The 22,904-nt window shown below is 49.2% G+C and overlaps 2 protein-coding genes across 5 annotated transcripts in view; both read right to left on the reverse strand.

Moving 5' to 3' along the window:
- The window catches only part of PPP1R13L (protein phosphatase 1 regulatory subunit 13 like), a 54,019-nt gene extending 47,240 nt beyond the window's left edge, over window positions 1-6,779 (reverse strand). Inside the window, exon 1 of the mRNA XM_083455013.1 lies at window positions 6,620-6,779. The gene's annotated coding sequence lies outside the window, so the exon portion shown is untranslated. The remainder of the gene's footprint in view (window positions 1-6,619) is intronic.
- A 2,407-nt stretch (window positions 6,780-9,186) lies between these two features.
- LOC310684735 (snake venom vascular endothelial growth factor toxin HF-like) overlaps window positions 9,187-22,904 on the reverse strand; it is a 78,103-nt gene continuing 64,385 nt past the window's right edge. For 2 of the 4 annotated variants that reach the window (XM_083456234.1, XM_083456233.1), the window contains exons 4-8: window positions 21,569-21,765; window positions 20,021-20,100; window positions 17,377-17,406; window positions 13,862-13,924; window positions 9,187-12,388 (exon numbers count right to left, since the gene is read on the reverse strand). In XM_083456234.1, the coding sequence (XP_083312360.1) occupies window positions 12,289-12,388; window positions 13,862-13,924; window positions 17,377-17,406; window positions 20,021-20,100; window positions 21,569-21,765 (470 nt within the window). In that variant the 3' untranslated portion in view covers window positions 9,187-12,288. Of the gene's footprint in view, window positions 12,871-12,921; window positions 13,925-17,376; window positions 17,407-20,020; window positions 20,101-21,568; window positions 21,766-22,904 lie in introns of all 4 variants that reach the window. The other 2 variants (XR_014514800.1, XM_083456232.1) reach the window with 2 other exon arrangements.

The following is a 22,904-nucleotide window of genomic DNA, read 5'->3' on the forward strand; positions in this document are numbered from 1 at the left end:
GAGTAGAATGTGTGCTTTTATTTAAAACGCATCTCTGGGTTATTTGTGGGGCATAGGAATTCCTTCATTTATTTATTTTTTCAAAATATAGTCCAGCCCCCCGCACAAGGTCTGAGGAACTGTGGACCGGCCCCCTGCTGAAAATTTGCTGACCCCTGCTCAAGATGGTATCAGCATATTACACCAATCCTGGTCTGACTGCACTGGCTACCAATTAGTTTCCAGGCTCAATTCAAAGGACTGGTTTTGACCTATAAAGCCTTAAACGGCTCAGAACCGCAATACCTCAAGAACCCCCTCTTTCCTTATGGACATACCCAGACCAAGATCATCTTATGAAGCCCTCCTTGGTGTGTCTCCTCCTTGAGAGGTCTGGAGGGTGGCAACAGAAGAACGGGGCCTTCTCTGCAGTGGCTCCCCATCTGTGGAATGCTCTCCCCAGGACGGCTGGCCTGGCACCTTCATTACATAACATTAGGTGCCAGGCAAAAACATTCCTCTTCAACCAGTCTTTCAGCTGATTAACATTCTATGGCGTTTAAAATGGGTTTGCGGGGTGTGTGTAATTATTGGTTTGTTTTTATATGTATTTTGTGTTCTCGTTTTGTTTTTGTTTTTATATACAGTGGTGCCTCGCAAGACGAAAAGAATCCGTTCCGTGAGTCTCTTCGTCTAGCGGTTTTTTCGTCTTGCGAAGCAAGCCCATTAGCGGATTAGCGCTATTAGCGGTTTAGCGGCTATTAAGGGATTAGCGGATTAGCTGCTAAAAGGCTATTAGCAGTTTAGTGCCTTAGAAAAAGGGGGTGGGGAGCGAAAAACCCCCCCAGGAATCGCAAGACATTTTCGTCTTGCGAAGCAAGCCCATAGCAAATTCGTCCTGCGAAGCACCTCCAAAACGGAAAACCCTTTCGTCTAGCGGGTTTTCTGTCTTGCGAGGCATTCGTCTTGCAGGGCACCACTGTATAATGACCTTTATTGGTTTTTCAGTTACATACTCCACATACAAATATGGTTTTACATTTTACATTTATACTTGCTCCTAAGAGCTGACTTCCCTCCTTCCTCCTTCTGGCTTTTTTACATCATATCTAAATTTTTTCGCATTGTCGTGTGTTCTCATTTTGTATTATTCTGCCTCAGACCGCCCTGTGATCTCCAGACAAAGGGCGGCATACAGATTTAAATAAATAACAAAATAATAATCGTTATTCATTTCATGCCTAAGGATGCATGGACAGCAATCTTAGGTGTACTTCCTTGTGGATCTGTAGGAGTTATTCCTACCTATTCCTTCTCTTTGCTTCTCACCTGCCTTCTCATCACGCACATCGAATACAAAATCTAAAACAGGGATTGGGAACCCGAGGGCCAAATTCCCTCCTGGGCAATGTTCTGGGGGCCGAATGCCAACGCTGGGCAGGGCCAGAGGCGAAAAGAGGGCGAGGCGCTGAATTTCACTTTGGCATCGTAGGCCAGTTTCGACAAGACACTTACACACAGGCTCTCTCTGTCTTCCAGCCAAGTGAGGAGATACCGTATTTTTCGCTCTATAAGACGCACCAGACCATAAGACGCACCTAGTTTTTGGAGGAGGAAAAAAAGAGGGGAAAAATTCTGAATCTCAGAAGCCAGAACAGTACGAGGGATCACTGCGCAGCGAAAGCAGCAATCCCTCTTGCTGTTCTGGCTTCTGGGATAGCTGCGCAGCCTGCATTCGCTCCATAAGACGCACTCACACATTTCCCCTTACTTTTTAGAAGGGAAAAAGTGAGTCTTATAGAGCAAAAAATACGGTAGATTCAGAGCTGAAGGACACTTCCCAACCAGGGAAGAATGCTCAAGGAGGGTGAAAATTAGGATCGGTGGCCTGGGAAGAACCCTGTGGACCACATTTGCCCATAACACAGGCCTGATCTATCTTCTTCATCATCATTATTAGATTATTCTTCATCATCATTATTAGAATTATTATTATTATTTTTTTTCTAGAAATATTTTTCTTAGAATGGCAATGGCACCCACCTGAGAGTTGCCAAGTTCCAGTGAGTTCCGGCTGAAAAAAGCCCTGATTATTATTATTAAAATTTGCATACTGCCCTTCGTCCGCAGATCTCAGACCTGAAGCATTAAAACTGTCGAAACAATATTAACCGCTCCTTCTCACCCCGGCCAATTAGTAGCCTAAAACCTCAGGGCTCTGCATCGTTAAAAGCCTGGAGGAAGAGTCAAGTTTTCACCAGGGCCAAAAACCAAGCAGAGTCTTTGCTACGTGGCTTTTCCAGCAACCACGGAGCCACCACCAAGAAGGCCCTTGTGATGAGTGATGGATATCCGTGCCTTACTTGGTGGTGGAATAACAAGCAAGGCTTTCGAAGCAGATCTTAAAGCCAAGGAAGGAAGGTGCCTTCTTTGCAACTGAGTCCTTAGTCCTTCAGGAAAGCTGGCATTAAAACCAGGAGCCCTGCAGGCTGTAAGATAGTCTGAATGGTGAGCAGGCCAGGAGGCCATGCAGGCTGACTCTCACCCGTAGACCCACCACCAAGGGGGCTGGCACTTAACCCTGTGCCTCATCTACTCAGTTTCTGCATATTGAGCTGCAGACTTAGCTTTCTTTTCTACTAGTTGCCACAAAACTGAATTTCTGTGTGGCACTGCGAGAAATGGACTCAGGACTGGGTGGACCCTGGTCCATTAGAAGTCCCCTGACGTTCTTAGCTAGCCATGCATCATAGAAACCCCGGAATGGAACAGTGGGAAGGGACCACGAGGGTCATCTAGTCCAACCCCCTGCAATGCAGGAATCTTTTTTGCCCCACGTCTGGCTCGAACCCACGACCCTGAAGTTAAGAGTCTTGTGCTCTACCGACTGAGCTATCCCGCAGATCCTGGCCTTGCAGTCTGAGCATGAGGGCACGTGATCAGGAGACGGGAAGGGTGACATTGAGGTTATCGGCAGAGGAGGAACCAGTTTCAACAGCGACGGGAGGGAAGGAGATTCCTTTTTTTGGAACTCGCAGGGCCAGGAATGCATTAGCTTATCTGCCTAAAAGCCTCAGCTCTTTTGAGCTCAGCCTTCAGCAGCAAGGGCCAGCGAAGGCTATCATAACAACAACAGAACAGCCTGCAGGATCAGGCCCATCGAGTCCAGCAATCCTGTTCCCCCAGATGCCGCAAAGGAAACCCTTAAGCAGGCCTGAGCACAGGAGCCTTCTCCTCCTCCACAAATCTGTCTAGTCCTCTTTTAAAGCCATCCAAGCCATCACTGCCTCTTGTGGCAGAGAGTTCCAAAGTTTAACCACGTGACAAAGTCATTATCTTTCCTCTGTCCTGAATCTTCCAAAGTTCCGCTTCACTGGATGAACACGGGTTCTAGTGTTATGTGTGTGGGGGGGGGGGAATCCTCTCTGCCCACTTTCCCCAGCCACGAATTATTTTATAATAAGCTTCTATTGTATAATAATAATAATAATAATAATAATAATAATAATAATAATAATTTATTTATCTTCTGCCCTCCCCAGCCAAAGCCAGGCTCAGAGCGGCTAACAGCAATAAAAGTAACACAGCATTCTATAATCAATATTCTAAAATCAATTCAAAACCAAATGGCAACCATTGGGCCAGAGTTCTACGAGGAACACCAAAGGAAGGGGTCAGACTGTTTTGGGGCCAAAGGCCTGGTGGAACAGCTCTGTCTTGCAGGCCCTGCGGAAAGATGTCAAGTCCTGCAGGGCCCTAGTCTCTTGGGACAGAGCGTTCCACCAGATCGGGGCCACAGCCGAAAAAGCCCTGGCTCTAGTTGAGGCCAGCCTAACCTCCCTGTGGCCCGGGACCTCCAAGATGTTTTTGTTTGAAGACCGTAAGGTCCTCCGTAGGACATACCAGGAGAGGCGGTCCCGTAGGTACGAGGGTCCTAGGCTGTATGGGGCTTTAAAGGTTCAAAGGTATCACTTCCCTTTTCTCTAAACTAAAGAGTCCAAAACGCTACAACCCTTTTTTTCCTAGTCTTTCCGTCTCTCTGATTGTTTTGGTTGCTCCATCCTCCTGATGGATGAGGGTGGATCACTGAATCACACGCTGAATCACACATATCAGAAATAAATGAATATTTCCTCTGTTCCCCCCTGCCTCCCTTTTCCTCTGAGGAACCCCTTGTGCTGCTTACAGGTGGTCAAACCCCCCCCCTTTTTTTAAGGTGCGTGAGATAGGGTGCGTTGGGTAAAGCGCCATTAACTTGGATCAGGATAACCCAAGGCAGATTCGGGCGTGCCCATCCTTTACACATACGGATTATCCCAATTATCGCACAATGCCTTTGCCACTGGAAGCTTTCCTCACGTGGCACGGGGCCACCGGAGGCAGCTGGGCCCAGGCCCAGGAGAACATGCCGCCCGCCACACCCTCTGCCTGGGCAGCTGCCCACACCAAGCCTCGGGTGAAACCACAGCCGCACCTTCTCACACAGCAAAGAAAACGCAAAATATTTTTAGCTGCCGGTGTGTCATTTGCCGTTGCGACTCCTGCATCGCAGCAGGTTAGGCTGGATGACCCTTGGCTTCCCTTCTTAAACTGCTTATTCCATGTATCATTTGCCGAAGCTTCTTTGACGACAACCCAGTATTCAAGGGAGATTTGGGGCCTGTTTTGTGACCCTATGACACACGCACAGAGTTGTGCCGCTCGCAGGGCACTTGAGGGCAGCCACCCTCGCCAAGGTCCCGTCGGGAGAGCGGTGGCTACTGGTGCCCAGTGCAAGAGGCTGGCAGACCCTTTTGGGGGTGATGTCCGAGCCCCATGGCAGGCAGCAACAACAGTGTGACGCAGCAGATAAAAAAAGCCAATGCAAATCTGGGCTGCATCAATAGGAGTATAGCATCTAGATCAAGGGAAGTAATAGTGCCACTGTATTCTGCTCTGGTCAGACCTCACCTGGAGTACTGTGTCCAGTTCTGGGCACCACAGTTCAAGAAGGACACTGACAAACTGGAACGTGTCCAGAGGAGGGCAACCAAAATGGTCCAAGGCCTGGAAACGATGCCTTAGGAGGAACGGCTAAGGGAGCTGGGCATGCTTAGCCTGGAGAAGAGGTTAAGGGGTGATATGATAGCCATGTTCAAATATATAAAAGGATGTCGCATAGAGGAGGGAGAAAGGTTGTTTTCTGCTGCTCCAGAGAAGCGGACACGGAGCAATGGATCCAAACTACAAGAAAGAAGATTCCACCTAAACATGAGGAAGAACTTCCTGACAGTAAGAGCTGTTCGACAGTGGAATTTGCTGCCAAGGAGTGTGGTGGAGTCTCCTTCTTTGGAGGTCTTTAAGCAGAGACTTGATAACCATATGTCAGGAGGGCTCTGATGGTGTTTCCTGCTTGGCAGGGGGTTGGACTCGATGGCCCTTGTGGTCTCTTCCAACTCTAGGATTCTATGATTCTATTCTAACCCTGGGCCGGTTGTATGTATGAAATCAGGCCAGGAGATGGGGAGGGGGCCGACTGAGGTTTTGGGGGCAGCGCCTGAACATAGAGAGTTGCAGCACACGGAAACGCCGTTTACCTTCCCGCCGGAGCGGTACCTATTTATCTACTTGCGTTTTGACGTGCTTTCAAACTGCTAGGTTGGCAGGAGCAGGGACCGAGCAACGGGAGCTCACCCCGTCGCGGGGATTCGAACCGCCGACCTTCTGATCAGCAAGTCCTAGGCTCTGTGGCTTAACCCACAGCGCCACCCGCGTCCCTGAACCCGGGACACCCTTCTGCATGCCAAGCAGCTCTCCACCGCTCACCTCCTTTTCCCACCCCAATGTACCAGCCGGCAAAAATAGGAGAGGATGAAATTTGCAAACTCAGAAGGGGAAAGAAACCCGGGAGGCTGGGCTGTCTTTTGGCAAACATCTTTTTCGCAAAACAAAACGTAATAAATACATCTCCTTTTTTACGCGTGGGGGGTGTGCGTTCTCTCTTCCAAGTCAAATTCCAGGGCGGCCCCTCCCTCCCTCCCCGCTCCCCTCCAGCCTTTGGTGTAAGGGGGGGGGGTTGAGGCTGCTTGCCTCCCTCCCTGCCTTGCTCTGCCGCGCTGAATAATCGCACCCAAAATGTCTGCAGCGCAGGGCGAGAGCAAGCCCGGGCGTGAATCGGATCCGCCTGCCGGCCGACCCCCCCCCCCCCCACCTCCAGCCGCAGCGGTGCCCTGGAGACAGGCGGATCCGATTCCCAGAGAGAGAGAGTCAGGGAGGAGAGGAAAAGCTTCGACGGAAAAGCAGGCAGACCCTCCCCAATAAAATGGGGGCATCTTGGCAAGCCCCCCCCCCCAAAAGCGGCATCAGAAACGCAGAGCAGCCGTTTCCCACGCAGAGGTAGGAGGCGCGTTGGACGGATTTGGGTAGGGGGACCCTCATTCCTCCGCCCAGTCCCCGCCTGGCAAAGTTTGGGAAAGGTTTTTTTTGGGGGGGGGTTGAAGGACCCGCGCCCCCCAAACCCTTGGCCGCCCCCACTTCCAGGAGGCTTTTCGACGCCGGCTGGAAAAGTTTGCCAAAGTTTGGCCACGTTTGCCAAGGTTTGGCCAAGTTTGCCAAAGTTTGGCCAAGTTTGCCCCCGTCCCCTCGCCCTCCGCGGACCGACCTGGGGCTGAGCAGGCGCTGCTGGTGCTTCTCCCGGGGGGGCTCCGGCCGCCGCCGTCGCCGTCGGGGCTCTTCCTGGGACTGATCCACCGCCGCCGCCGCCGTGCGCCCCACGCCTCTTCCCGGGAACAGGTCGGGCTCCCTGCCCGCTGCCTCCGCCCACCGCGGCTTCCCTTGGCCGTCCAACAGGTAGGACAGCTCCGGAGCGGCTCCTGCTGCATTCTGGGACTGGTAGTCCTGCCCTGAACCGGATTATTAGGGCCGTTCACACGCACAAGGATTTGCATTTTGTGGCATGGAGATGCATGTTTGTGTGCAAGCGTTGTTTACGGAAAGTATCTTTCCATTTTCCAATTTGTCTTTGCTTCTTTTCTTGGTTTCTAAATATCGTTTCACAGTGTGTGAATGATTGTGTTTAGATGCATATGTTTGAAATGTGTCTCTTTTTTTTGACATTCTTGTATTATTTAATAAAAATAATAAAAATTTAAAACACACACACACGGGGCGCAGTGGGATCCGATTGGAGGCCCGCCGGCGCCCTGGGGGACCGACGCTGCAGGGAGACCTCTGAGCATGGACAGAGTGCCCAGGCAGTCCCCGCGAGCCTCTCTTTTTCTTTAGGGGGGTCTGAAGTCATTCTTGCTGCTGGTCTGTCGGGGGAATGGAGGGCGCTTATTTTAAGGTGTGGATACGGGGGTACAACGCGCCCCCCCATGGGTTTTAATGTTGTATTTTAATCTTGTTTTTAAAGTTGTATTTTAATCAACTTGTTTTTATTATTGATTGTTAGCCGCCCTGAGCCCGGTCTTGGCTGGGGAGGGCGGGGTATAAATAAAATTGTATTATTATTATTATTATTATTATTATTATTATTATTATTATTATTAGAAACACTGCGCCTTCTTTCAATTGCATTCCCTGTTGTTGCTTTTTCATTCTGATTCGCCCTGGATTCCCTGGAGGGAGGGAGGGGGGCAAAAGCACTTTGCCCATGCTCAGAGGCCACATCACTGTCTCTGATGAGCTGGCACGTGGAGGGCAGGCGGGGTGGGGCCCAGCTAAAACAACCGAGGAGAGGAACGGGAAAGAGAAAAGGTGACGGCAGCCCACCTGGGACTTCTCCAGCTGGAGGGGGGGGAGAAGACTACAACTCCCAGCAGCCCCCGCGCCCGCCGGGTGACACATGGCTTTGGAATGCCAGCTGCTGCCAGCCTTTCTCTCGGGCTCCAAACCGGTCCAGAGAGCCGGGAGTCGCCCTCAGGAGTCAGCGGCGCCTCTCCCCGAAAGCAGAAAAGTAGCAGCCAAGCCAGGAGCGGTTCCTGGCATTGCCAGCCTGGCATTTCTCTCCCCTGCTGAAGATTAAGACGTCCAACACCAGATTCCCTCCAGGGCTTCCTCTCCGCCTTGGAAAAAACTCCATCCTTAATAAGAGGGTGGCTGACTTAGAATCATAATTTGGAAGGGCTCCCCCATGGTCATCTAGTCCAACCCGCTGCAATGTAGAAATCACTGCTGAAGAATCCCGGGCACCCAACCTCTGTTTAAAGACTGCCAAGGGAGTTGGTGCCACTGCTGAAAGTCTCTTACCATCAGAAAGTTCTTCCTGATATTCAGTCGGAATTTCCTTTCTTGTAACTTGAAGCCATGGGTTCGAGTCCTACCCTCCAGAGCAGGAGAAAACAAGCTTGCTCCTTCTTCCATATGACAGCCCTTGAGATATTTGAAGGTGGCTATCATAGCATATTGACTATGCAAGTCTTTGACTGTGTCAACCACAGCAAACTTTAGCAAGTTCTTAAAGAAATGGGAGTGCCTGATCACCTCATCTGTCTCCTGAGAAATCTCTATGTGGGACAAGAAGCTACAGTTAGAACTGGATATGGAGCAACTGATTGGTTCAAAATTGGGAAAGGAGTACGACAAGGCTGTATATTGTCTCCCTGCTTATTTAACTTATATGCAGAACTCATCATGCGAAAGGCTGGTACTGGGTGAATCCCAAGCCGGAATTAAGATTGCCGGAAGAGTCCACCATCCCTCAGACCATGTGGTGGGCCAGACTATATTTTTTTTTGGGGGGGGTGAACAAATTCCTATGCCCCACAAATAATCCAGAGATGCATTTTAAATAAAAACACACATTCTACTCATGTAAAAACATGCTGATTCCCGGACTGTCCGCGGGCCGGATTTAGAAGCGATTGGGCTGCATCCGGCCCACGGGCCTTAGGTTGCCAACCCCTGTCCTAGTGTGACGCTCTAACCACTACACCACACTGTCTCTTAATCAGCAAATTTCCCTCCACTACACCCTCAAAAAGTGTCTGGGAACTTTTTTGAAATATGAATTCTCTATTTGTTTGTTTTTGTTTTTAAAGGGCGCTTTTAAAAAAGAAAAAAGAAATCTTTAAGCTGTCTATGTCTGGTGACCTTTCTACTGGATGGATTCAAAGCAAAGCAAATGGCCTTTTCAGTTGAAAACGGTTCCTTGTGCTTATGTCCCATTGAAATCGAGCCTTTTAAAAGGATTTAACTGCGGCATCAATGTTTTTTTTTAAAAAAACAATTTTAAAATCCCGAAATCCAGCGACGCTCACAATTTGACACACTTGCTGAAAAAAGGGGGGAAATATCTGTTTACAAATAAGAATACTCGTGCATTTTTGTAAAGCAAATACCAGCAGGGCAAGAATTTATTTGGCCATAATTGGAGAGAGGCGAGTGAATCACCATCGGACTCTTGTAAATTTAACATCCCCAAAGAGGAAACAGATAAAACGCACCTTTACAACCATCTCACTCAATCAGAACATAAAAAGCCACATGTCTGAAACCACAAAAGTAACCACTGTGTCACAGATCTTTCCCTCAGAAACACATAAAAATTTTAATAGTGGTTTGATTGCCAGAATTTACATAGAACCAGGAAGGAAGTCTCATTCTGCCTTCTTAGTCTGATTCCAGCGTCCCAATAAAAATTGAAAGACACAACACACAAACACAAACCCTATCAATTTGTTTAAGCTCTGCAGTCATAAGAACCTGGTGTCGCAGATCCTAGCCTGACACTCTAACCGCTATACCACACTGCCTCTTAATCAGGAAATGCCCCCCCCCCATCGAAAAGTGCCTGGGAACTTTTTCACTTTACAATTAAGAATATCCGTCTGCATTTTTGTAAAGCAAACACCAGCAGGGAGAGAGAATTTATTTGGCCATAATTGGGAGCGAGCCGAATGAATCACAGTCGGACTCTTGAAGATTTAACAGTCCAGAAAAGGAAGCAGATAAAACTCACCTTTACAATCAGCTCACTCGATCGGAACATCAAAACCACACGCCGGAAACCACAAAATCTATCCCTTTGTGACATATCTTTCCCATAGACACGGCTATAATTTTTGCAAGTGGTTTGATCTCCAGGATTTAAAGGTAAAGGTAAAGGACCCCTGACCATTAGGTCCAGTCGTGGCCGACTCTGGGGTTGCGGCGCTCATCTCGCTTTACTGGCCGAGGGAGTCGGCGTACAGCTTCCGGGTCATGTGGCCAGCATGGCTAAGCCGCTTCTGGCGAACCAGAGCAGCGCACGGAAACGCCGTTTACCTTCCCGCCGGAGCGGTACCTATTTATCTACTTGCACTGGTGTGCTTTCGAACTGCTAGGTTGGCAGGAGCAAGGACCGAGCAACGGGAGCTCACCCCGTCACGGGGATTCGAACTGCCAACCTTCTGATTGGCAAGCCCTAGGCTCTGTGGTTGAACCCACAGCGCCACCCGCATCCAGGATTTACATAGAGCCAGAAAGGAAGTGAACATCCCAGTCTCGTTCTGCGTCCTCAATCTATTTCCCAACTCCCAATAAAGGCTGAAAGACAAAGCGCATGCACAAACCCTTTGAGTTTGTTTAAGCTCTGCAGTCGCAAGGCCATAAGATCAGGCCAGCATCCTGTTCTCCCAGTGGCCAAATACCTCTAGGAACCCAGGTAGAGTGCCTCTGGGCCTGGAGGCTCTATAAGAAGACCCTGCTGGACCAGGTCGATGGCCAATTTGGCCAGCATCCTGTTCTCACACTGGCCGACAAGGTGCTCGAATGGGAAGCTCAGAAACGGTATCTGACCACAAGAATGCTCTCCCCTCCTGGTATTCAGAATTAAGGCCTCTGTCCGTAGAGGCGGGGCATAGCCGTTGTGGCTCTTAGCCACTGATAGTCACGGGTAAGTCTTATCCTCTGTAATCCCACATATCAAATGAAATCAAACCACCGCACAGAAGTTGCAGGTGGTGTTTTAGGTGGTGGATCTGTTCTTAGCCATCCACAGAGCATGCATGCAACAATATAATCCTCTCTTTCGTCTATACGGGTGGGTGTGTTTTTAAAAGTGGTTTTGTGGCCATAATAACCAAAAGGGTACCAGAGCCACACCTAGGCATACCGCCAACTTTCCTTCTACACTTTAGGATCTCCTGGCGCAGGATTCCTACACTCTCGGGGCCTAGTTTTAAAAAGTGCTATTCTCTTCCCCAGAGCATCCCTGGCAGCAGGGTTAAGGAAAGCAACAGCTCCATCTGTCGGTGCTTGAAAGAAACACGCAGCAGACTTCAATGCGGTTTAGCGCTGTACAATTGACTCCAAGGCACTTCAAAAGGCAGGCTTCTCGGCAGTGCGGAAGGAAAGGCTCTGTGGTGTTTCGTCGAGGAAATGAAGGAGGCGTGAGTGGCTTCATAAGCCAGTGGCTAAAAAGAAATATCAATGAGGTGGGCTTCAATGCCCTTCAGCGCTGCTCAAGTAATTGTAATGCACTTGGAAGGCTGGCTTGCAAGATGAGAGGCTAATGAAGACATAAACTGAAATATATGGTATAATAATAATAATAGTGGAAAGAGTGTCATTGCACATGTGCAGAGTGCCTTTCCCTCACCACCGCTGAGTAGCCAAAGCTGACTCCTATCTGGGGTTTGAAGTGTGCCTGGATTTCGGTCAGCCCATATAACATCTCCTGTTTTCAAAAATTAGCACTAGGTTTTTCCCTGATGGCGGGGTATGGAAAACACTGTTTTAAAAACACAACATTTGCAAAAAGCTGTGGCTTCTTTCGTGCTAGGAGCGCCAATGCAACGTATTTTTGGTGAACACACAAACACTCACTTCCACACATACAGCCGCACGCGAGACGCATGCCTGGACCAGACGTGTGTTTCAGACCTAAGAACGATGCGCCATAAATAAAAGAGGGAGGGAGGGAGGCAATGATGGTGTGGAGGGAAGGAATGCTTTGCAAAAGGCCCTTTTTTAGTGCAGAAACAGAAGATGCCTTGCTGGGTCATCAGAAGAAGGGGGGAACATGTAGGCACACCACAGTCCGGCCACCCCAACCTGGTGCTCTCTTTGGAGTTCTGAGTTCGAAACAGCTGGCGGGGACCAGATCAGGGAAGTCCGTAAGACATATCTGGGGACCAGTCAGGGAGCAGGACTCTTTAATGGATAGTCAGCGGGCGTCTGCCCCACCCCTCTGCAGATGGAGGGTCTCCCGATCCCATCAGCGTCCAGAAAAGGGCAGCCCCTGACCCCACGGAGGGCAGCCCCCAGGCTGGGCCTTGCAGGGATTTTTCTGTCCGCCATTCTTGCATGGGCAGCTGGGAACGAGGCAGCCCAGCCTGTGTCCGGACTTCAGACAGGAATGTCTCTCTCGGACAGGGGCAAATTCTTGGCTTCTTCTTGGTCTCTGTGCTGGGCCTCTGGTCTCCCCGCACCGGGGAGTTTGCAGCTGCTGAAATAAAACCACATGAAACAGGTTTGGGGGGTGATGCTGGTGAAATAAAAAAATTAAGGTCTTATATATATATAATGAATGTTCATAAATGTACCAAGCAAACATGTACATAAAGATATAAACCACATGTCTGAAGCAGCACAGGAAAACAGCCCTGAAAACCATTTTGACTCCCGAACTGACCAAATGATTTTTCTGCAGGGTCAAAGGAAAATGGAAAAGCCTCCCCATTGTCTTTTCCTTCACAAATCCTGTCTTAAGGGTATGTCTGTGTATGAACAGGGTGAGCCTGTGACCTGACCCAGGAACTAAGTATTTATCATTACCAAAGACTGGCCAGGCTCCCCAGGGTATCCAATCAAGTGATCATTAACAGGTAACCTGCCAGACAGGAGATAAACAATGCACTCAGATTTCTGCTGTAGACCGCCTTTTCTGTGATGTAGGTATGATGTATCTGGGGGGGGGGTGGTCTTGAGCTACACCCCTTCTGTTGATGCAGGTATGATGTATGGAGTGGTGGTCTTGACCTCTAGGGCAGGGAATTTAAAATGTCTATATAAGGGCGGGCACACGTTGGTTCGGGGTCCTCCTCCTTCTCCTGCATGTGAAGGGGGCACCCTGTTGCAACAGATCAATAAAGATCAGGCTTACGAGCTGCTTTGCTTCCCAATATTATCTGGTTGGCCTCAGTTCTTTTCTCTGACCGATGGAGAACATGCAAAGGACTCTGTAAGGGCTCTTGTGTCCCCCATAAGTGAATAAGGGCAGATTTTCGTTTATTACACTGGAGAGGTCTGAAGGTGCCAGTCCCCAGCAGACCTGCTGAATTCTGCACTGCAGGAGAGGAGAATTGGGCAGATAAAGGGCTGATTTAAATAGGAACGTACCTTATGGTGCTCCTTACGCCAGGGCTGAAGCAAAAGCGGCACCTACAGGCAGCCCAGGACATTGCTAACCCTCTCGTAACATTGCCCTCTCTCCCTCCATCCATCCTGAAGCCAGAGGGGGGTTATGCTCTGGCCCCACCCACCATCTAGAGAACTAAGGGGTGCTGATCGGGTGTGAAATATGTGCGTAAAAACATGGTGCTCCTCCAGATTAGACTGCACTGCTCCGAGTATGTAACTTCAAGCATTGGCAACTGAGCTCGCTCCTTTTCCTCTGCCCTCCCCATTCCTCTTTCCTCTTGCGTCTTTTCGATCGAGAGCCTGCAGAGCTTTCAGTCTCCTAGGACACCTGAGAAGCTTTACAAGTAAGGAATAATGTTATGAAACCACCTGGGCCAGAGCGTTGGTCCATCTAACCATGTTGTCTACTCTGGCTGGCAGCCGCTCTCAGTCTTTCCCATCACGTTCTCCCAATGGACCTTTGTTTTTAATTTGGAGATGCCAGGCTTTTGCATTAAATGTCCCCCTCTTTCCTATTGTTGCCAAGTGCCACGCAGACACTGTGCTCTTGTGTACCTACAGTGGTGTGAGAGGCGTCAGGCTCGGCTCCCTGGGTCTCCTCTTGGCCCCAATCCGGTGGCTCCTGGGGAAAAGAGAAACAGGTAAATCTTTTAATTTTTTTTTGGCAATTTTATTTATTTATTAACGTTCTTATGTTACATCGGTAAAGAATTATTATCATATAATTTTCAACATGTATACAAAATTTATATACAAAGTTTATATACCTAAAGATAACAAAAAAGGAAGAAAAGGAAAAAAACAAGGACAAAAAGTCATATCTGTACCAATACTTTGGACTTTCTGTCTATCCAGTTGTATATTCCTTTTTTACAATTGAATGTACTTTTATTATTGTATATTTCTTTACATTTTGTCTAATACATTCCTGTATCAATATGTACCCTTGGTCTCATTTCTCAGCTCAGTCTCTCTCCAACGTCAATCAAATGCTAGCATAGATAGCAAACCTTTCCTGTATTTTTCAACATATGTTTTATATCTATCCCACTTTTCCATAAATTTAGAATTGCCTCTCAGGCTATTTGCCAGCTGCGCCATTTCAGCAAATTCTTGTAGCCTGTTATGCCAACCCGTTATTGTCGGGGCTTCTTCTTCCTTCCACCCCTTTGCTACCAAACTCCGAGCTGCAGCCGTTGCGTATAAAAATACCTCCCTAAAGGCATTCGGGATGTCCCTGGAGAGACAGGTAAATCTAGCGACCCAGCTGTTTCTAAGGAGGCACCTACAGAAATGGGGAAACTGGGCTTGTCCCTGGTGAATTGGAAGCACGAGATGTCTCTAAAGGTAAAGGTAAAGGTACCCCTGCCCGTACGGGCCAGTCTTGACAGACTCTAGGGTTGTGCGCCCATCTCACTCAAAGAGGCCGGGGGCCAGCGCTGTCCGAAGACACTTCCGGGTCACGTGGCCAGCGTGACATCGCTGCTCTGGCAAGCCAGAGCCGCACACGGAAACGCCGTTTACCTTCCCGCTAGTAAGCGGTCCCTATTTATCTACTTGCACCCGAGAGTGCTTTCGAACTGCTAGGTTGGCAGGCGCTGGGACCAAACAGCGGGAGCGCACCCCGCCGCGGGGATTCGAACCGCCAACCTTTCGATCGGCAAGCCCTAGGCGTTGAGGCTTTTACCCACAGCGCCAGCCGCGTCTCTAGGGGGCAATAAAGGCAGCTTCACTCCCCCCACAGTGATTCATGCATTGGATTCATCAAAACTGGATTACCGCAGTTGCACTCTACTTCCTCTTGCAACTGATCCAGAAGCTGCAGAACGCTGCAGGAACGCTGCTGGATGTACATACAGTGGTACCTCGGGTTAAGTACTTAATTCGTTCCGGAGATCCGTTCTTAACCTGAAGCACCACTTTAGCTAATGGGGCCTCCTGCTGCCGCTGTGCCGCCGGAGCACAATTTCCATTCTCGTCCTGAAGCAAAGTTCTTAACCCAAGGTACTATTTCTGGGTTAACGGAGTCTGTAACCTGAAGCGTATGTAACCTGAAGCGTATGTAACCCGTGGTATAAGCTAAACAAGCTATAGCTTAGGGCCCCACTCTCTTGGGGCCCCCCAAAAAATTTAAAGGAAAAAGAAATTGGATGTACATTTCCAAAATATAAGAGAGGTAAAGGTAAAGGGACCCCTGACCTTTAGGTCCAGTCGTGACCGACTTGCGGCGCTCATCTTGCTTTATTGGCCGAGGGAGCCGGCATACAGCTTCCAGGTCATGTGGCCAGCAGGACTAAGCCACTTCTGGCGAACCAGAGCAGCGCACGGAAATGCCGTTTACCTTACCGCCGGAGTGCTACCTATTTATCTACTTGCACTTTGATGTGCTTTCGAACTGCCAGATTGGCAGGAATAGGGACCGAGCAACGGGAGCTGACCCCGTCGCAGGGATTTGAACCGCCGACCTTCTGATCAGCAAGTCCTAGGCTCTGTGGTTTAACCCACAGCGCCACCCACATCCCTAAAATATAAGATAAAAAACAAATAAAATAAAACCTACCTCCAGCAACAGTGTTTTGTAATATGTAGGTTCCTACGATGTAAGTACAGTTATACCTCTTGTTACGTTTGCTCCATGATACGTTTTTTCCGGTTGCGTCCTGCGGCGACCAGACGCGCAAAATGACATCACGCGCATGCACAGAAGCGTCGAATCGCAACTCACGTGTGCGTAGACGCGGGTTGCATTCCTTTCAGGTTGCGAACGGGGCTCCGGAACGGATTCTGTTTTCAACCAAAGTTCCACTGTAATGGGCCCTGCCTGCTAGGCTGCTCCCTAAAATATCACTGTTTGCTCATTTCTATATCAATTACTTTGATAAAATACATATTTTGTTAGGTGCAAATGGCTTTAGATACCTATGAAGTCCATAAATTACCATATAGCATATAAGCTGGTCTCCGACCGTAATAAATTATCTACCTATCTATCTACCATATAGCATATACAGTGGTACCTCAGGTTACATACGCTTCAGGTTACAGACTCCGCTAACCCAGAAATATTACCTCAGGTTAAGAACTTTGCTTCAGGATAAGAACAGAAATCGTGCGATGACAGCGGGAGTCCCCATTAGCTAAAGTGGTGCTTCAGGTTAAGAACAGTTTCAGGTTAAGAACGGACCTCCGGAACAAATAAAGTACTTAACCCGAGGTACCACTGTATACAACACAAAAAACAGCGACAATTCATTGTTGACAATGGACAGCTGGACATATAAAGGGCCCCTTTACCTTCAGGAGTTTAGGGCCTCATCAAAACCTACATCCGGCTCTGGGCAGGAAGGTAGCCTTGGCAACACCTGTGCTCAGGTATCTGCTCTGCTTCCCAGTGGCCACAGTCAAGGTGCTGCTATTAATATATAAAGCCCTGGACAATTTGGGACCAGTTCCACCTGTGAGATCACCTTATCCCAAGTACCTCCCTCTCAACCGCTTCAATCTATGGAAGTGGCCCTGTTCCAGCTGCCACATAAGACTCCGTTCCACATTTGTAAAGAAGTAAATATTTTAGTGTGGGAGCACCTGGACTCTGCCCATTGACACCAGGCAGGTAGATGTTGATGCGTGTTTTCATTGTTCATTTTATCTTCTGAATGTTTTAAAGAGTTTTCATGGTTAGTTCTGCTGTTCTGGCGGTTCCCTCCCTGCAAGAAGCCAACTTACAGGGAACCAGGCAGAGGGCCTTCTCGGTGGTGGCGCCCACCCTGTGGAACGCCCTCCCACCAGATGTCAAAGAGGAAAACAACTACCAGACTTTTGGAAGACATCTGAAGGCAGCCCTGTTGAGGGAAGCTTTTAATGTTTAATAGGTTATTGTATTTTAATATTCTGTTGGAAGCCGCCCAGAGTGGCTGGGGAAACCCAGCCAGATGGGCGGGGTATAAATAATATATTATTATTATTTGTAAACTGCTTTTTCTTTTCCTTTCTACAGTCAAGTGGTATCTTCATCTTATGAAATAAGTAAATACATACATACATGATGCCCACATCCATCCCTTTACCATTTACCTCTCGCCTTTCAAACGTTTCCGCCGAGGCCTGGAAAAAGAGGAAAACATATATTTACACTCTAGGTAACAAGTGGAAGGGGGTGGATTGGTTGAAGGTGATCTGGTGTGTGTGTCCCTCCCGTAGAAAAAGCACCCAGTCCTGCATCCTGTTTTCGAAGTGGCCAAATATCCCTAGGAACCTAGGAATGCAGATAGACTGCCGCTGGAGCTGGAGGTTCCACAAGGACCTAAGAAGAGTCTGGCTGTTGGATCAGGCTAATGGCCCAACTAGTCCAGCATCCTCCATGAATTTGTCTCTTCCTCTTCTAAAGCCATCCAAGCGGGTGGCTATCCCTGCTTCCTGTGGCAGTGAGTTCCACAGTCTAACTCTCTGCTGTGTGAAAGGAGCCCTTTCCTATATCTGTCCTGAATTTCCAGCTTCATTATATGTCCATGAGTTCTAGTCTTATGAGAGAGGGAGACAAGAAATTGCCACTTTCTCCATGCCACACATGCAAAACATGCTCTCAGTATGATTTGACGAATGATCTTAGGAATATCTACACGAGTTTGGAAGGCAGAATAGCCTGGTGTGGGTACAAAACCCAATCCTTTCTCAATAATAATAACAATAAAATTTTATTTATATCCCGCCCTCCCCAGCCGAAGCCGGGCTCAGAGCGGCTAACAACAGTAAAATAATACAACATTCTAAACTCAGTTCATTATAAAATCAGTTCAGATCAAATTAATGGCAACCATTGGGCTAGAGTTCTATGAGGATTACCAAAGGAGGGGGTCAGACTGAGTCCAAACCAAAGGCCTGGTGGAACAGCTCTGTCTTGCAGGCCCTGCGGAAAGATGTCAAGTCCCGCAGGGCCCTGGTCTCTTGTGACAGAGCGTTCCACCGGATTGGAGCCACAGCCAAAAAAGCCCTGGCTCTGGTTGAGGCCAGCCTGTGGCCCGGGATCTCCAAGATGTTTTTGTTTGAAAACCGTAAGGTCCTGTGTGGGACATACCAAGAGAGGCGGTCCCGTAGGTACGAGGGTCCTAGGCCGTATAGGGCTTTAATATACCGTATTTTTTGCTCTATAAGACTCACCTTTTCCCTCCTAAAAAGTAAGGGGAAATGTGTGTGCGTCTTATGGAGCGAATGCAGGCTGCGCAGCTATCCCAGAAGCCAGAACAGCAAGAGGGATTGCTGCTTTCACTGCGCAGAGATCCCTCTTGCTGTTCTGGCTTCTGAGATTCAGTTTTTTTTCTTTTTTCCCTCCTCCAAAAACTAGGTGCGTCTTGTGGTCTGGTGCGTCTTATAGAGCAAAAAATACGGTGCTTAATTCTGCTCTAGTTCAATTATGAGAAGACAAACTAATGATTCTGTTGAAATCCTTTTCTCCCGTGAGGACGTGTCATCTGGCCCTTGCGAAAACCCGGACAGCGCCTACCGGATCGAAGCTGCAACTCCCTATCTCTCTCCATGTCATTGTCCCTGTGACTGGAGGCACTAATGGAATCACAGTCACCAGGGAAATCACGTGGCAGATTACCACCAGCACATCTTCTGGTCTGTTTGTTCTTGTTTTTATCATTGTCACTGAACCACCAATATACGTTGTTGTGAGCATAATCATTTTTGTCGCCATTGAATTTCTGCGCTTTCAATTACCTGACCTCCTCCGTGAAGGTTTTTAGATCCTTCTCTACATTCTGCATCAATTTGTCCACTTCCTGAGTTTTTAGTTGAGCTTTCAGATTATCCGATACCATACTTATTTATAAACTTCGACCATATCACTCCTTCCTCTTCCCCCCCCCCCGAAGAGTCCCAAATGCACATTTTCTAAAATTAAGGGAATGGGTGCATATGGGAGAGAGGGAGAGAGGGGAAACACTCTGCACGTGCTCAGGGGCACTTTTACAAGTGCACCGTACATTATAGGGATGAGCTGTGGTTTGGAAAATAGGTTCTGGGCTGCATCAATAGGAGGATAGCATCTAGATCAAGGGAAGTAATAGTGCCACTGTATTCTGCTCTGGTCAGACCTCACCTGGAGTACTGTGTCCAGTTCTGGGCACCACAGTTCAAGAAGGACACTGACAAACTGGAACGTGTCCAGAGGAGGGCAACCAAAATGGTCAAAGGCCTGGAAACGATGCTTTATGAGGAACGGCTAAGGGAGCTGGGCATGTTTAGCTTGGAGAAGAGGAGGTTAAGGGGTGATATGATAGCCATGTTCAAATATATAAAAGGATGTCACATAGAGGAGGGAGAAAGGTTGTTTTCTGCTGCTCCAGAGAAGCGGACACGGAGCAATGGATCCAAACTACAAGAAAGAAGATTCCACCTAAACATTAGGAAGAACTTCCTGACAGTAAGAGCTGTTCGGCAGTGGAATTTGCTGCCAAGGAGTGTGGTGGAGTCTCCTTCTTTGGAGGTCTTTAAGCAGAGGCTTGACAGCCATATGTCAAGAGTGCTCTGATGGTGTTTCCTGCTTGGCAGGGGGTTGGACTCAATGGCCCTTGGGGTCTCTTCCAACTCTAGGATTCTATGAGAATGAGCTGTGGTGTGAAAGTGAACTCTTTATGCCACCACCCCCCAACATCCAGTTGCAGACCCTCCCCACCAAACCTCCCAGCTGGCTCCTGCCTGGCCTTTGTCTCACCTGCAAGAGCAGCGGGTGTGCTCCACGAACTTCATCTCTTCCTGCTGAGTCGTGCCCGGGATGGGGCTCACTCGGACCACCTGCCAAGGGGGGACACGTCACCTTCCACCAGCTGCCCCCACTCCAGCTCCCGTCCTCCCCGGGCACCTGCCCCACTAGATGGCAGAGACCATAGCTGTCAACTTACAGATTTGAAAATAAAGGACCAGCAGCCTCGAAAATAAGGGATCAGCAGCCAAAATAAGGGATTTTCAGAGCACAGCTAGGTTCAACTTCTGAGCCCTTCCCAAAGGCAGAAAGCCCAGCCAGCAGCCAAGCGAAGCCTCAAGCGGTGGTTCCCACAGCGCAGCAACCCGGCAAAGGGGATGCAGCAAGGAAAACCACCGTCACCTCTCCGCTGGGAAGCGCTGAGCAAAGGCGAGTCCCCAGGCAACGTGGCTGATTTGATCGGCACAAGGCATGCAAGCTCCACCCCCCAGTCATTCTTAGACTCCTTATTGGGTGAGCAACGCAGCCAAGCGACACAGCTGGAGCCTCCCTCCTCCCTGGCCGGGAGGGAGGGAGGGAGAGGAGCTGCTTCCTTTGAAACCCGGGAAATTTAAGGGACATCATCAATCCGGGACACAGCGCTGGGATAAAGGAGTTTCCCGCCAAATAAGGGACGCTTGACAGCTATGGCGGAGACAGTGTGCTGGGGCAGACTGAACTTTGGGCCTCATCCAGCCAGACATACCCTCGCGTGCCTGCTAGGCGTCTCGCCAAATCCTGGGTCAGATCCAATGTTAGTCATACGGATTCGACCCATTGGCATCCATCGTGGAATCACAGAATTGGAAGGGGCACCCAAGGGTCATCTAGTCCAACCCGCTGCAATGCAGGAATCTCTACTAAAGCATTCATGACTGATGGCCATCTGGCCACTGCTTAAAAACCTCCAGTGAAGGAGAATCCATCGCCTTCTGAGGTGTTGAACAGCTCTTTACCGTCTTGCCTAAGGTTTAGTCGGAATCTCCTGCCTTGTATCTCGAAGCTATGGGTTCGAGTCCTGACCTCAGGAGCAGGAGAAAACAAGCTAGTTCCCTCTTCCATGGGACAGTCCTTCAGACATGCAAAGATGGCTCTCATATCACCTTTCAGTCTCCTCTTTCCCAGGCTCAGCTACCTCAACCTTGTAAGACTTGGGAGGTTCATCTGCCATGAGTTGTGATCCCTACATTGACTGGGGGTTCGGCCACATGACCTCTGGGGGACCCTTCCAACCCTACAGTACTATGAGCATTAAATGTGCCTCTGGTTTTACATGTAATGAAGGAACTATGAGTCTGGGACCCTGAGCAGACCCCAGTTTCTGCAATAAGTGGAGTGAGGTTGAGGGAACACCACCAGAGCTTTGCAAGGTGATGACGTTAAGGAAGGGCTAAAGTTGCGGTTCCTGCTTTGCAGCGGGTTGAGATGGATGACCTCTGGGGGTCCCTTTGAACTCTACAATTCCGTGATGCCTCTGTGGTTCTAGGACCCAGGGCAGCAGCCCTTTCCCCACCGGCGCACCTGCAAGTCGATGGTCCGGGTCTCCACGGCGATGCACTCCAGGCTCTCATCTCCACAGCAACCGGCACATCTCCAGAGGGGGACGCAGGGGGGCTTGAAGATGTGCTCAGCCTCGTGGGGGAATTCACTCAGGATGTCCACCAGGGTCTCCCGGGCTCGGCAGTAGCTGCGGCTCCAGACCTCCTCAAAGGGCACCACTGCAGAACATATAGTCAATATCTATACGAAGCTTCTGGGAGAGATCATCAGGGGGTTTGGGCTGGGTGTCCATCAATATGAGGATGATACCCAGCTCTACCTCTCTCTTAAATCAGAACCAGTGAAGGTCCTGTGTGAGTGTCTGGAGGCAGTTGGGGGATGGATGGCGGCGAACAGATTGAGGTTGAATCCTGACAAGACAGAAGGACTGTTTTGGGGGGACAGGAGGCGGGCGGGTGTGGAGGACTCCCTGGTCCTGAATGGGGCAACTGTGCCCCTGAAGGACCAGGTGCGCAGCCTGGGAGTCATTCTGGACTCACAGCTGTCCATGGAGGCGCAGGTCAATTGTGTCCAGGGTAGCTGTTTATCAGCTCCATCTGGTACGCAGGATGAGACCCTCCCTGCCCACATACTGTCTGGCCAGAGTGGTGCATGCTCTGGTTATCTCCCGCTTGGACTACTGCAATGCACTCTATGTGGGGCTACCTTTGAAGGTGACCCGGAAACTACAACTAATCCAGAATGCGTCAGCTAGACTGGGGACTGGGAGAGGTGTGGTTAGTTCTGAGGAGTGCTGAGAGTGAGAAGTTGTGTTGTAAATAGTAACTTTTGCATTGGCTCCCAGTATGTTTCTGAGCACAATTAAAAGTGTTGGTGCTGACCTTTAAAGCCCTAAACAGCCTCGGCCCAGTATACCTGAAGGAGCGTCTCCACCCCCATAGATCAGCCCGGACACTGAGGTCCAGTGCTGAGGACCTTCTGGCGGTTCCCTCGCTACGAGAAGGGAGACACGCTGCCCAGGCTTGAGCCCTGAGGACAGTGCTGGATTTATGTACATAAGCTAAACAAGCTCCAGCTTAGGGCCCCACTCTCTTGGGGGCCCCAAAGAAATTTAAAGGAAAAAACCTGGATGTACATTTCCAAACTATAAGATACAAAACAAATAAAATAAAACCTACATACAGCAACAGTGTTTTGTGTTGTGTAGGCTCCTGTGATGTACGCAATGGGCCCCGCCTGCTAGTCTACTCACTCAAATATCACTGGTTTGCTCCTTTCTATACATAGGGTGCCGACATTCTGCATGTGCAAATGGCCTGAGATGCCTATTAAAAGTAAAGTTAAAGGGACCCTTGAC

This window comes from Podarcis tiliguerta (assembly GCF_965153285.1).
Source record: "Podarcis tiliguerta genome assembly, chromosome: 8".
Taxonomy (NCBI): domain Eukaryota; kingdom Metazoa; phylum Chordata; class Lepidosauria; order Squamata; family Lacertidae; genus Podarcis; species Podarcis tiliguerta.